The sequence below is a fragment of the Myodes glareolus genome, chromosome X (genome assembly GCF_982192425.1).
Source record: "Myodes glareolus chromosome X, mMyoGla1.1, whole genome shotgun sequence".
Classification (NCBI taxonomy): domain Eukaryota; kingdom Metazoa; phylum Chordata; class Mammalia; order Rodentia; family Cricetidae; genus Myodes; species Myodes glareolus.
The window spans coordinates 81,722,625-81,738,540 of NC_142053.1; the positions used below are offsets into that span (position 1 = coordinate 81,722,625).

The 15,916-nt window shown below is 37.3% G+C and overlaps 1 protein-coding gene across 3 annotated transcripts in view; it reads left to right on the plus strand.

Moving 5' to 3' along the window:
- Hdac8 (histone deacetylase 8) overlaps positions 1 to 15,916 on the plus strand; it is a 218,255-nt gene that overhangs the window by 100,268 nt on the left and 102,071 nt on the right. The window contains exons 10-11 of one of the 3 annotated variants that reach the window (XM_048417773.3): positions 7,890 to 7,928; positions 10,079 to 12,494. The exons of the other annotated variants lie outside the window; for them this stretch is intronic. Of the exons in view, the coding sequence (XP_048273730.1) occupies positions 7,890 to 7,901 (12 nt within the window). The 3' untranslated portion in view covers positions 7,902 to 7,928; positions 10,079 to 12,494. Of the gene's footprint in view, positions 1 to 7,889; positions 7,929 to 10,078; positions 12,495 to 15,916 lie in introns of those variants that run through there. 3 annotated transcript variants of the gene reach the window in all.

Genomic DNA, 15,916 nt, shown 5'->3' on the forward strand with positions numbered 1-15,916 from the left:
AAATGTATCTCTGTATACTTGAGAGCATTATGCTTTATGAAGTCACTATTATTTTTTTAAATTAGAAGTAACTTAAACTAATTTGCTTCCAATTTTCTTCTAACCATAGGTGAGGTATAATATGTAACTCAGAGAAACCACTCAATATGTCTAGAATACAAATAGAAGGCATGCTGTAATTTGAGACAATTTGCTAGTGTCAGGGTTAATGGAAGTCTCTTTTCTTGACTTGACTTACCTTTATTCAGTATTTGGAAGCTTAATGAAATATAAAGGTAAGTACTGTGAACAAATGTAATTGCTGTTATTGCTGTGGGAATATCTCAGATTGCATTGTAATTTAGAGCACCGGGACTCTAAAAACTGATCAAGTTATGTCAGAAAGCAGCCATAAGCTGTAGAAGTCTGAATTGAGAGTGAGTGTTGTGTTCCTCAGAAACAAAAGCAAATCTAATGATTCATCTGTATTAAAAGAGTGATAAAATTTTAATAAACACGAATATTGCCTCTGGTACCTGGAGAAGCTATGCACGAGAACAGATGCAGATTTAACCTTATGGATCGAGATGCTCTGTCTTTATATGGATTCATCCTGCAAGATGAAATGAGATGTGATGTGTGTCAAGTGCCTGAGACACAGTCCGTGGCATGGAACAGACATTTCAGAAATGCCAGTTCTTACTTCCCTTTTACGTGTTCCACACTTCTTATACCCAGACGTTTATGACTCTGTCATTCAGAAATCTGTCCAAACCCTTTGTGAATCCCTTCTGTCATATTCTTTTGGTATAAGAGATATGAGTCATCCAAGAAGGAACAAAGAAGAAAATTGAAATGACAGTATTCAGGTACAATGAGATATCATTTTAATGAAAATTGCCAAAAATAGACCACACAGTATGAAGGCATATATAAGTTTTGTGTCACAGTACACAATTGCGCACAAATATTCTTGTGGTCTTCTGCAATCGAATCAACAAATGGTAGATAAAAATACTCTCTGTGTATCCAATATTTGCTAGGAACTGTACTACTCTGTGTCTTAAAAGATGCAAAGGTCAGGAAGACCTTATGCCCTACCTCATGTGCCTGGAGAAGGCGGCTGTGTGCATTGGGAGCTGTGCCAGTACACAGATAATGATAATGCAGAACAGAGTGGAAGCTAGAAGGTCAAACAGGCCTGTTCACACCCACCTATAATCTCAGCAGTCTGGCCACTAAGGCAGGAGGACTGTGAGTTTGAAGCCAGCTTGAGCCACATAGCAAGTTCCAGGCCAGGTTGGGCCATTTAGGAGACCTCATCTCGGTTTTAACAAATAAGTAAATAAATAAAAGGTAGGGACTGGAGAGATGGCTCAGTGATCCCAGCCACTGAAGACCCAGGTTCAGTTCCTAGACACCCATATGGTAACTTAAAACCAACTATAACCTTCAGTTCCAGGGAATCTGACACATTTTTCTGTCATCTACGGACACTGGACATGTCAATGGTGTATAGACATACATGCAAGCAAAACACCCTTACACGGAATTTTTTCAGAGTAACCAGAAGATAGTAGGAATGGTGACTATGGAGATGTGCATCAACTGTGAAGGGCATACAACAGAGAGCACAAAATACCCTGCCCTCCGGGAGCCAAAAGAGGGACTTGAGAAATACAGTCAGCACAGTCAAAAGGTCAAGCTATTGCAACAGTCAGCTATGGCCCAGCTGACCTCCTCACTATCTCTGCTCTCATTCTTGGACTTTATTCTTCCATCTCCTAGGATAATAATCATCCTCCTCCTCTAAATGCCCTTTCCCCACTTCTGTGCTGTCTTCCTAGGTCTAGCAGCAATCCCCGTGACTTTCAGAACCCTTTAGCCTAAATCAGCCAAGCCCTTTTGAGCTATTTCTTTACTTCATTCATTTAGCAATTCATGGGGCCCCTACTACTTGCCAGGACGTTTTCAGATCTGGATTCAGATACACAAACAATGTAAACCCAGTGTCCTCAAAAATACTACCCTCTAATCAAGGCTGCAAAGCAGTGTATTCAGATCCAGGACAGGCAGGGGGCAAAAGGGAACCCTTAACAGACCATTGAACTAAGCTGGGAGTTCTGGGGCACTCAGCAGGCTGAGTCAGGAGGAGCACAAGTTCAAGGGTAACTTGAGCTACCTACGTAGCAAATTTGAGGACCAACCAGTGAGACACTGAAACTTTGAACTGAATGTTCAAAATTGGTTGTGAGTTTGCTAAGTGATGAAGACAAAGGTCTGTATAGTACATAAAGAGGACAGAAATGGAAAAGAACAATAAGAAATGTACTGTGTGTATAACAGAATTTACAAGCGAATAGGAACACTTGGGACTTGGGACCAGATATGAAGTCTTAAATGCTGCACAGGTGAACCTACATTTTTTTCTCTGAAAAAAAAGATGCACTTGGTTTTTAGAGAGATAATTTGGTGCCGGAGAGATGGTACAGTTCAGTGGTTTTAAAAGCACTTGCTCTTCTTAGAGAAGATGCAGGTTTGGTTCCTGGGATCCATATTGTAGCCCACAACTGCCTATAACTCCAGTTCCAGGAAGTATGGCACCTTCTTCTGACCTCTACAGGACCCAGACATGCATGTGGTGTACATACAGTACATACATGAAAGCAAAACACATATATGTAAGTTATGATAAGTAAATCTAATATTTTAATTGAGAAAGCTTATTTGTTAGAAAGTAGGAAGTAGGCTGCTAAGGGGATAAACTTGAAAGTCATACAACTAAGTTAAAAGGTTCAAGTATACCCCTAGCTCATTTAGTCAGAACATTTGTGAGCAGAAGTATTACAGATTTGGGTTGTCTTGTTTTGTTTTATTGAGACTTTATAACTAACAACTGTATATAAATAATGAGATTTCCCGTGGTATGGAACCGGAATGTAAAGAGTTCATTTGTTTCAAATGTACCATCTACATAGGTTTTGAAGATAACTTTACTGAATGTTTAATTGTTTTGCATAAAACAATATAAGGTATGGTTATTACCACATCTGAGATCAGATTAACACTAAAAATATTTTAGATTTTAGAACCTTTTGGATTTCAGATTGAAGATTCTCAAACTATACTCTTTTTCTGGTCACCTGTATTTGGTTGTCTATTTTAGTTTTTTTGTGTTTAACAAAGTGTTAAGCACCCACCGAACTGATTTTCTGTCATTAAATAAATAAAATAAATAAGCAAGAAGGTATTTTAATAATATTTTTCAGCAGTCACATAAAAGATTTGTTTTCAAGATGAGAGGAATAGAAATATAATATAGTCTCTCTGGGAATATAAGTCAACACCTAGCACCAACTTCCTGTCTTTTTCAAGAAGTGCCATGTATCCAAACCACGAGAAAGCCATCTATCCCAAGAAAAATTCCGTATTGCCATGCAGGGAAGAGATCTGAAAAAGCAAGCCCAGCACAGATTCTCGAAGCTTTTCTGGGTGGCTCTTGGTGCACAACCCCATGAAATATAAAATGGATAATGACATAAATCCAGCAATCAGGGAGTTGACATCAGTCTAGGAATTGGGAAACAAGGTTGGACAGATAAGCTAGGAGTAAAAAGACATTAGAACTGGGAAAGCTTGAGAGAAATGAAGCATATGGGTATGATTGGGCCCTGAAACTCTACCATGGGAAGCCCAAACATGACATGAACCCATAAAAAGGCCAGTACATGGATAAGTAGCGCTATTACATGGAAAAATAGTCCGTAACCTAGTTTTACTATTTAAATCCCATGGTCTATGTTTGAGTAAAGTAGTTTTATCTACAAGTTGAACATTTATAGTCTAAAATTCTGAAATTTGAAGTAACTTTTTGAGCACAAACTTAATACACATAATCATCAAAATAATACACTATTTCATCAGACTGCTTTTCATAAAATGGTTAGGAAACTACCTTGTTTGTATTAAGAAATACATGTAGCTATTAAAATAAATAAATTGTTTTATATACAAATTGATGTTACTAATGTAAAAAAGTCTTTTGATATAGTCCACTGAATTTATATGTATTTATTTGTGAGTAATAATGTCTTAATAGTTAATCTAATCTTTGAACCCATTTACTTATATAGACTTAAATTTTGAATTTTAGTTTAAACTACAATAGACAGGCCTTCAACAAATTTTGCTAAATTTATTCTTAAGTTATTTCATGGTACTGATTTTTTGTGCATAACATATCCTAAATACTACTTTCTAAGTGTTGCTAGAATATAGATTTTAAGTAGACTATTGATCTTGAATAATATAACCTTGATTTTTTTTCTTTTTTGTAATTAAATAGCATGTTTCTTGTACATGACATCTATGAATTTAGAATTTTAAGTCCATTATATAATCTTTATACATTTTCTGTTTTCTTATCTTACTGCACTGCTTGGAACTGTGGGTTAAGACCATCAGTACAGTGTTGAGTGAGAAAACTAAGTGAACATCCTCTTCTTTGCTTGTTCCTATTCAAAGAGAGAAAGCACTTAATTTTCTCCTGTAAAGTGTGATGCTAATGACAGCGCTTTTTTTCCAAGCATGTTCTTTATTAGGAAAAGGAAGTTCTTCTCCATTTCTAATTAAAGATGTTTTTCTCACAAATGAACATAGAATTTTGTTAAATGTTTTTTCTTCATCTGCTAAAATGATCATCTAGCATCCATTACTCTGTTTTAGTGACTTGCACTGACTTTTCTCTTGTAAAATAACTGCATTCCTGGGATAAAACTTACATGGTCATGATGCATTTGTTATCTTGTTGTTTATTTAGTTTGCTAAAACTTAGTTAAGGGTTATTGTGTCCTTTTTTTGAGGTGGAAAGATACTTGCCTTTAATCCAGATCTTGAAACAGGAAGACATGCCTTTAGTCTAGGCCACATACTGTTGGAAGCCTATATATTGTTGCATAAATTCTTTTTTATTATTTTATTGATTTTATTGTGTTCCCAATTTACTCAGGAGATCTTGTCTTTTTCTACTTCCCATGTAGATTAGATCCAAATATGTCTCTTAGGGTCCTCACTGTTGTCTAGGTTCTCTGGGATTGTGATTTGTAGGTTGGTTTTCTTTGCTTTATGCTTTAAAACCACTTATGAGTGAGTACATATGACAATTATCTTTCAGGGTCTGGGTTACCTCACTCAATATGATATTTTCTAGCCCCATCCATTTACCTGCAAATTTCAAGATGTCATTATTTTTCCCTACTGTGTAGTATTCCATTGTGAAAATGTACCACATTTTCCTTATCCATTCTTTGGTCGAAGGGCATTTAGGTTGTTTCCAGGCTCTGGCTAGGACAAATAATCTCATATGTCCTTGTGGTATGATTGAGCATCCTTTGGGTATATACCCAAAAGTGGTATTGCTGGGTCTTGAGGAAGTTTGTTTCCTAATTATCTGAGAAATTGCCATACAGATATCCATAGAGGCTGTACCAGTTTGCACTCCCACTAGCAATGAAGGAGTGTTCCCTTTACCCCACAACCTCTCCAACATAAGTTGTCATCAGTGTTTTTGATCTTGGTCATTCTTACAGATGTAAGATGAAATCTCAGTTGTTTTGATTTGCATTTCTCTGATGACTAAGGATGTTGAACATTTCCTTAAGTGTCTTTCAGCCATTTTAGATTCCTCTGTTGAGAGTTCTCTGTTTAGGTCTGTACTCTATTCTTTTATTGGGTTACTTGTTCTTTTTATGACCAATTTCTCGAGTTCTTTGTATATTTTGGAGATCAGACCTCTGTCTGATGTGGGGTTGGTGAAAATCTTTTCCCATTCTGTAGGCTGCCGTTTTGTCTTGTTGACAATGTCCTTTGCTTTACAAAATCTTTTCAGTTTCAGGAGGGCCCATTTATTCATTGTTTCTCTCAGTGTCTGTGCTACTGCGGTTATATTTAGGAAGTGGTTCCCTGTGCCAATGCATTCAAGTGTACTTCCCACTCTCTCTTCTATGAGGTTTTATGTTGAGGTCTTTGATTCATTTGCACTTGAGTTTTGTGCATGGTGATATATATGTATCTATTTTCAATCTTCTACATGTTGATATCAAGTTATGCCAGCACCATTTGTTAAATATGCTTTCTTTTTTCCATTTGATATTTATTGCTTCTTTGTCAAAAATCAGGTGTTCGAAGGTATGTGGATTAATATCTGGGTCTTCGATTCGGTTCCATTGGTCCTCCTGTCTGTTTTTATGCCAATACCAAGCTGTTTTCAGTACAGTAGCTCTGTAGTAGAGTTTGAAGTCAGGGATTGTGATGCCTCCAGAAGTTCTTTTTTGTACAGAATTGTTTTGGCTATCCTGGGTTTTTTGTTTTTCCATATGAAGTTGAATACCATTCTTTTGAGGTCTGTTAAGAATTTTGATGGGCATTGCGATGAATCTGTAGATTGCTTTTGGTAAGATTGCCATTTTTACTGTTAATTCTACCCATGGGAGCATAGGAGATCTTTCCACTTTCTGGTGTCTTCTTCAATTTCTTTCTTCACAGATTTAAAGTTCTTGTCATACAAGTCTTCCACTTGTTTGGTTAGAGTTTGGTTAGAGTTACTCTGAGATACTTTATGCTATTTGTGGCTATTGTGAAGGGTTGATGTTTCTCTGATTTTTTTTCTCATTCCATTTATCATCTGAGGAGGGCTACTAATTTTTTTGAGTTAATCTTCTATCCTGCTGCATTACTGGAAGTGTTTATGAGTTATAGACGTTTCTTGATAGAATTTTTGGGGTCGCTTATGTAAACTATCATATCATCAGCAAATAGTGAGAGTTTGACTTCTTCTTTTCCAATTTGTATCCCCTTGATCTCCTTTTGTAGTCTTATTGCTCTAGCTAGGACCTTAAGAACTATATTGAATAGATATGGAGAGAGAGAGGACAACCTTATCTTGTTCCTGATTTCAGTGGGATCACTGTGAGTTTCTTTCCATTTAGTTTGATGTTGGCTGTTGGCTTGCTGTATATTGCCTTTATTATGTTTGGGTATGTTCTTGTATCCCTGCTCTCTCCAAGACCTTTATCATGAAGGGATGTTGTATTTTGTCAAAAGTTTTTGCAGCATCTAATGAGATGATCATGTTGTTTTTATTTTTCAGTTTGTTTATATGGTGGATTACTTTGACAGATTTTTGTATGTTGAACTATCCCCACATCTCTGGGATGAAGCTGGCTTGATCATGGTGGATGATAGTTCTGATGTGTTCTTGTACTCGATTTGTCAGTATTTTATTTAGTATTTTTGCATCAATGTTCATGAGTGAGATTGATCTGTAGTTCTTTTTCTTAGTAATGTCTTTATGTGGTTTGGGTATCAGGGTAATTGTAGCCTCATAAAAAGAGTTTGGCAATGTTCCTTCTGTTTTTATTGTGTGTAACAATTTGAGGAGCATTTGTATTAGTTTTTCTTTGAAAATCTTGTAGAATTCTGAGCTGAAACCATCTGGTCCTGGGCTTTTTTTTTCCTTTTTCTTTTTTCTTTCTTTTTTTTTTTTTTGTTGGGAGACTTTTGATGACTATTTCTATTTCTTTGGCAGTTATAGGTCTGTTTGATTTGTTTATCTGGTCTTGATTTAATTTTGATAACTGAAAATTATCCAGAAAGCTGTTTATTTCCTTTAAGTTTTCCAATTTTGTAGAGTACAGATTTTTGAAATATGAACTAATAACTGTCTGGATTTCCTTCATGTTTGTTGTTATGTCCCCCTTTTCATTTCTGATCTTGTTAATTTGGATATTCTCTCTGCCTTTTGGTTAGTTTGAATAAAGGTTTGTCTATTTTGTTGATTTTCTCAAAGAACCAACTCTTTATCTCATTGATTCTTTGTTTTGTTTTCTTTCTTTCTATTTTGTTGATTTCAGCTCTCAATTTGACTATTTCCTGCCGTCTAGTTCTCTTGGGTAAGTTTGCTTCTTTTTCTTCTAAAGTTTTCAAATGTTCTGTTAATTCACTAGTGTGGGATTTTTTTCAGCTTCCTTATGTAGCCATTTAGTGCTATGAACTTTCCTCTTAACACTGTTTTCATCGTGTCCCATAAATTTGGGTATGTTGTGTGGTCATTTTCATTGAATTTTAGGAAGTCTTAATTTCTCCCTTTATTTCTTCCTTGACCCATTGATGCTTCAGATGAACATTGTTTAATTTTTATGTGTTTGTGGGCTTTCTGGAAATAGTGTTGCTGTTGAATTCTAGTTGTAAGCCATGGTGATCTGATAAGATACATGGGGTTATTCCAGTTTTTTTTTTATCTGTTGAGGTTTGTTTTGTTACCAAGTATGTGGTCAATTTTTTAGAAGGTTCCATGAGATGCTGAGAAGAAGGTATGTTCTTTTATATTTGGATGGAATATTTTATATAAGTCTGTTAAGTCCATTTGAGTCATAACATTTGTTAGTTCCCTTATTTCTCTGTTCACTTTTTGTCTGACTGACCTGTCCAGTGGTGAGAGTGGAATGTTGAAATCTCCCACTATTAGTGTGATTTAAGCTTTAGAAGTGTTTCTTTTACATATAAGGATGCCCTTGTATTGGGGGCATAGATGTTCAGTTGAGATTTCCTCTTGATGGATTTTTCCTATGACTAATATGAAATGTCCTTCTTTGTCTCTTTTGATTGATTTTAGTTTGAAGCCTATTTTGTTAGATATTAGGATAGCTACGCCAGCTTGTTTCTTACTACCATTAGATTGAAAAATTTTTTCTCAACCCTTTACTCTGAAGCAATGTCTGTCATTGAGGTTGAGGTGTGTTTCTTGTATGTAGCAGAAGGATAAATTCTGTTTTCATATCCAATCTGTTAGCCTGTGTCTTTTTATAGGTAAGTTGAGTCTATTTATATTAAGGGATATTAATGACCAGGGATTGCTATCTCCTGTTAATTTAGTTTTCGTTGTTGGTGATGTTAATTTGTATGCTTTTCCCTTCTTTGGGATTTACTGCTGTGAGATCATCAATTGTTTATATTTTGGTTGATGTAGCCAACTTTCTTGGGCTGGAGTTTTTCTTCTAGTACTTTGTATAGGGCTGGGTTTGTGGCTAGGTATTGGTTAAATCTGGTTTTGTCATGGAATATCTTCTTTTGTCCTTCTATGGTAACTGAAAGCTTTGCTGGATATAGTAGTCTGGGCTGGCATCCATGATCTCTTATTGTCTGCATAATGCTTGACCAGGACCTTCTGGCTTTCATTGTTTCCATTGAAAAGTCAGGTGTAATACTGATAGGTCTGCCTTTATATGTTACTTGACTTTTTTTGTAGCTCTTAATATTCTTTCTTTATTCTGTATGTTTAGTATTTTGATTACTATCTAACGAGGAGACTTTTTTTTTTGATCCAGTCTGTTTGGTGTTCTATAAGCTTCTTGTATCTTCATAGGCATATCTTTCTTTAGGTTGGGAAAGTTTTCTTCTATAATTTTGTTAAATATATTTTCTGTGCTTTTGTATTGAACTTCTTCTCCTTCTTCTATACCTATTATTCTTAGGTTTGGTCTTTTCATGGTGTCCCATATTTCCTGGATATTTTGTGTTAAGTTTTTGTTAGATTTAATGCTTTCTTTGACTGATGAGTCTATTTTCTCTATTGTATCTTAAGCACTTGAGATTCTCCCTTCCATCTCTTGTATTCTGCTGTTCATGCTTGTGTTTGTGGTTCCTGATCATTTTCCCCTAGCTTGTGTTTTCTTTCTTGTCTCTATTTCGACTTTTAAGTCTTAAATAGTTTCTTTCATATGTTTCATTGCTTCTTCTTGGTTTTCTTTAAGGGATTCGTTGATGCCTTCTAATTTTTTGTTTGTTTTTTCCTCCATTTCTTTGAGGGTATTTTTCATTTCCTCTTTAAGGTCCTCAAACATTCTCCTAAAGTTATTTTAGGTCATTTTCTTCTGCTTCATCTATATTTGGTTGTTCACGTGTTGCTGTTGTAGAGCCACTAGTTTTTACTGGTGCCATGTTGCTCTTTGTGGTGTTGCATGTGTTCTTACCTTGTCTATCCATCTTTTTCTCTGATTGGTGTAGTTGAGGCTGACTGTGACTCTGGTGATCAATCTTCCAGGTGCCAGTGGATCCAAGGCTCAGATGTTTGCTCCTCGTGGTGCAGTCAGTGCCATAGTTCCAGTCACCCCATTGGTCACTCCGTGTCCTGGAGGTCGCTTCGTGCTCCTGGGGTTTGCCTGCTCCGGCCTAGGTTGCCAGCTCTGGCCTAGGTTGCCAGCTCAGTCCTGTTTCTGTAAATGTCCCTGGTCTAGATCTGCTCCTGCAGAGGTCCCTGTCTTGGGGTTGGTTCCACAAAGATCTCTGGCTCCTATCTACTCCCTGGAGGTCCCAGACTTGACTTGGGTGTGCCTGGACCTCTAGAGGTCCTGACTCAGGCCTATTCCCTCAGAGGTCCCAGACTCACACCTGGACCTGCAGAGTTTTCTGGTCCCTGTCTACTCCCTTGGAGATTCCAGACTGACTCCCAGACCTGCAGGGGCCCTGACTCAGGCCTACTCCTAGTCCCAGACTCATGCTTGGACCCACAGAGGTCTCTGGCCCTGGCCACTCCCCCAGTGGCTGCCCCCCTGTACCTGCTCCAGTGGTGTTCACTGTCTCGGGTCTGCTCCTGTGCAGGTCGCTGGCTCAGTCCTGCCTCTGCAAATGTCCCAGATCTGGATCCACTCCCCTGGAACTCACAGTCTCAGGTCTGCTCTGGCCTGGGTCACCAGCTCAGTCCCATTCCCATGGAGCTCACCACCTCAGGCCCACTCAGGCCTAGGTTGCTGGCCCAGTCCTGCTTCCACAAATGCCCCTGGTCTGGATCAGCCCCTGTTCCCATGGAGTTCACCTTCCCAGGCCAGCCCCAGTTGCTGGCTCAGTCCAGCTCCTGTAGAGTTTGCTGCCTCAGGCCTTGTTATTGTGTCTTAATGAGGAATGTTGGCCTATTGTTTCTTGCAATGTATATATTTGGTTTTGATATCAGAATAATGGTTATCTTAAAAGTATTACTTGAAAAACTTTCACCTCATCTTTTGTTATCTGAAAGAGTTTTGTAGGATGGATATTATGGCTTTCAAACTGTTTAATAGAATTCACTGGTTTTGAAAACCTTTGAACCTAGACTTTTCTTTATGAGAAAGTTTTGATTTGTAATATTTTATAAGATTGATGATGATTTCTTGATTCCACATTGGCAATTTGTTTTTCAAGAAATTTATTCCTTTACTCATTATTATTTTTAACCTGTATGGATCTGTACAGATGCCTCTTCTCTCATTTGAGGTATTGATAACTTCTAATTTTTATTATTATCTTAACTCATGGTCTATCAAGTACCCTGAAGTGTAGTTGTCCCTTTTTCTTTTGTGTATGTGTACAGTGTGTGTGTGTGTGCACACATGTGAGTGTAGATACACATGTGTGAAAGTGGGAGTTTGGTGTTAGCTGTCTTTCTCATTCACTTTCCACCATATTTTTTTTTGAGACAGGGTCTCTCTGTGAAGCTGGGACTAACTGATTGGCTAGGACATCTGGCCAGCAAGCCCCAGAGATACTATTGTCTCACTCTCCCAACATTGGCTTTTCAGTGCATAATGACTTTTACGTAGGTGCTGGAAATCAAACTTAGGTCGTCATGCTTGCCTGACAAACAGTTTGCCAACTGAATCATCTACCAGCTCTTGCTTTTGTGTGTGTGAGAGACAAGGCTGCACATAGCCTAGGATAACTTATAACCTGCTATGTAGCTGAGGAAGACTGAATTCTTGACCTTCCTACCACCCCCTCCTGAGTGGTGAAATTACAGGTGTGCGTCAAAATTTCAGGGTTGTAGTGCTTGTTGCTTTTTCAGAGAACTAGCTTTTCATTTCATAGACTTCATTTTTCTTTTCAATTTTCTTAATTCTGTTATTTTTCTCCCTTGTCTTTTTTGTATTGTTCTTAGTTTTCTAGTTTCTTATGATAGAAACATAGCTCATGGAGCCAGGTGGGATGGCACATGCCTTTAATTCCAGCACTTGGGAGTCAGGGCAAATAGGTCTCTTTGAGTTTGAGGTCAGCCTGGTCTACACAGCAAGCTTCAGACCAGGTTAGATAGTGAGAATCTGTCTCAAAAACAAAATTTAACTCGTTGATTTTTTAACACTTTTGAGTAATATGAGCATTTTGACCTACAGATTTCTGTGTAAGCACCAATTTAGCTGCTTCTCACAAATTTTGATGCAAGATATTTTCTCTTTTAACATATGACTTAGTTTAAAATATAGAGGCTTTATTTTTAGTTAACTCTCAAATATTTAAGAGCTTTTCTATAGAGTTATTTTTGGGATTGTAATATAATTACATTTCCCCCTCCCCCTTTCCCCCTCAAATCCTTTCATATACCACCCTTGTTTTCTTTCAAATTTGTTGCCTGTATTTTTCATTAATTCTTGTTACATGTATATGTGTAGCTATACATATATTCCTAAATATAACCTTCTCAGTCTGTACAATGTCACTTGTATGTGTATTTTCAGGGCTGACCACTTGGTATTGTATAAGCAATTGGTGTGCTCTTCCCAGGGGAAGACGATTTCTCCTGCTCTCAGCTTTCCATAGTTGCCTGTAGTTCTTTGTGTATGGCTGAGGCCTTGTGGTCTTTCCGCCTACACTTGTCTGTTGTTGTTCAGCTCATGTTTGGACAGTCATGTTGGTGACACTTGATGGGTACAGCTTCTTAGGAGTCACATTCTCTCAGCAAACACCCTGATCCTCTTGCACTTACAATCTGGTGCTTCAGTAGTTGTGAGCCACCATGTGCGTGCTAAGATCTGAAACTACGTCCTCCACAAGAGCAACAAGTGCTGATAGCCACTGAGTCATCTCTCTAGCCCCTATTTTTATTTTTATTTAATTTAGTTTTTACCAGAGAACAAACTCTCTGCATCATTTCAATCCTTTTATGTTTATGGGAAAATTTTATAGGCTGCAAATGATTTATCTTAGAAAGTGTTTACTATAAAATCTGTAAAGAATATTTGGTCTGCTGTAATTGAATGACATTTCCATCTTTATTAACTAAGTCAGATTGACTGAGAGTGTAGCTTACATCTTCTTTTAACACTACTAATTGTTATTGTTTCTTCTGTCATTTGCTGAGAGAGCTGAAATTTCCAACCATGATTTTAGAGTTCATGATTTTTCCTTTTTTTGCGGGGGGGTTGTTTTGGTTTGGTTTGTTTTTTCAAGACAAGGTTTCTCTGTAGCTTGGAAGCCTGTCCTGGAACTCACTCTGTAGACCAGGCTGGCTTCGAACTCACCTACCTCTGCCTCCGTTGATCCTTAGGCCTTTAATCCCAGCATAACGTTAAAGGCATGCACCAACACACCCAGCTCTGTCCCTTTCTTTTGAATCAAATGATTTGGGAGTTTTTGTTTGTTTTGTTTTGCTATATGATGCTAGACATGGAACCTAGGACCTTTGTGCCTGCTAAGCTTAATTCAAAAGAAAGGGACAAAGAACAGATGAGACAAATAGAAAACAAGCAGAAAGATGGATATAAAGCTAAATACTTTTTTAGGATTTTTCCCCTCATTACTTGCTTACTAGCTAGAATTTGGTTTGACTTTTTATAGTTGATTTGGCTTTGTATCATAATTTTATTATATTTTATTTAGGTGTGTGTGGAGGTGGGGGTGTTTGTTTGTGTGGGGTGCATATGTCAGGGTGCATGCACATGTAGAAGTCAGGAGACAAGTTAGGGAAGTCTATTCTCTTCCTTCCACCATGTGTATCCCAGGAGTTGAACTGAAGTAATCAGATTTGGTGGCAAGCACCTCTACTCTTTGAATCATCTTGCTGGTCCCAGCATGAAATTTAATTTAGAGTTTACTTTCAAATATTGTTACTTTATTTCACATACAGCAAGGTTCTCCCATTTCTCCCTTTCCTTTCTATAATTATAGTCAGGTGCTTCTTTTTAATGTTGTAAACGCTTAGATGCAGTTATCCATTTTGCTTTAAATAGTCAGTTATATTTTTATCTTAAAGTGTTTGCTAATTTACTTAAAATAAGAATAATAAATTAATTTGTCCTACTATCAATAACATGTTTTGATGAAAAAAGAATTATTTTCTAAGTCTTCAGTTCCATGAGAAGAAAGGCTATCGCCATAGACTTCCGCCCATCTCTTTGCTCTCTGGCTTAGTAGGCGGTGGCCGTCCATTCCCCACGTGCGCTTCCTCTTTCAGTCTGCACTGACATTGTCCTAGTTAAAGTATTTGATAAAAAAATGCAGCTCTGCAGGTGAAAACGAGGGACATTTAGCTAGAAAAGGAAGGAATGTTGTAATAATCTTTTCTGATAATTATGTGGATTCCTTGAATGCACCAAAGCTCTTCAGATGGTAGTTTCTTTAAGGTTAATGCAGTATGGAATCTGAAAGCATCTCAATGACTTTTTACATACTGTTAGGTTAAATCTGTACTTTGAATGGATATTTGATCCTTCTTATATACAGTATTTGGAAAATATCAGTTCACTGAGTTATAAAAACATTCAAAATGTTCTCACATTTTATGCAGCATAAAAAAAAACATTGATATCATCCCTGAATTCACTGGGGGAAGCTTAAGTTTTGAATGCTGTCATGTTCACAGTGGCAGAATCAAGTTTTCCGAAATCAGTTTCACTAAAATCCAGGAATTTGTTATCATTGGCAACAGACATGTCAGTTGTTTACCATAAAATTAGAGGCTCAGTTCATTTTTTAGAAAACATTTGCCAGATATCCAAATATTTAATCACAATATTGAATCATAATAATCCATCAGTTGTTCTTTTGGGCAAAAATAGTATTCCATGAAGATTTGATCACAGATGATTTACCTTAAGGCAACCATTGTAGCACAGTGTATACACAAAGCTCCTCCTCACGCTGCCTATTCTGTCACAGAGAATACCACATCCAGCAGCAAGATTTAAGACACTAACAATTTTAGTGCTTCAACAAAGACATTCTCAAGTAAAGTTGGATTTTTTTAGTGTGAGTTTATGACAGTAAAGAATACAGTCCCCAGTGGTGTGCCTGATGCTACTGCCTTCAGCCGTACGTGGTGCCAACAGTTTTCCTCACCATTGCTTTTGAACTGCCATGTAAGTATAAACAACATTGTTCCAACATAAACCATGAGCTTCAAACAAGCTATTGAGCTCTTTGAATATTGTAGCACCACTTCTGTTTGTTTCCAATCATCTACATAAAAGAAAGTCTTCTGCTAAGATGGATTAGTACTGATACCATGTGATAGAGGCAAAACAGCAGATGAAGGCACACTGACACGGGTCTGTTGGTCAGAATACAGTTTAGAAAGTGGGTTGCTATCTACGTTTCCATGTTGGCAGTTAAATGTCTCAGTCAACAAGCTACTGAGCCATTGAGAAAAGACAGGGCCTCGAGTATTTTTCACCAACTTTTCATTCAGTAGGCAGTGAGCAGTGTCAACTGTTCAAGGATTTATTGACCTCTGAGCTTGAGGCCTGAAGTTCTCCAATAAATAAATGACTTATTCATAAGATGCTTCAGTGACTTTTCTTTAGTTCTAGTTCAAAAAGTGATAACAAATAAATAAATAAATAAATAAATAAGAAAGTGTTTATTTATTTAATTAGTTATTGGGGTTTTTTTTCTGTTAAGTTGGTGTTGCACTACATAGACCTGACTGGTCTGGAACTTGTATATAGATCAGGATGGCCTCAAATCTGCAACAGTCCCTCCTGTCTTTGTCTCATGAGCTACCATGCCTAGTAATGTGTAGCTTTAATGAGCTTATGATATCCACACTTAAAATACTTAGCTCTTAACCAGGCATGGAAGCTCACACCTAGAATCCAAGCAAACAAGAGGCTGAGGCAGGAGGATTGCTTCAACTTCA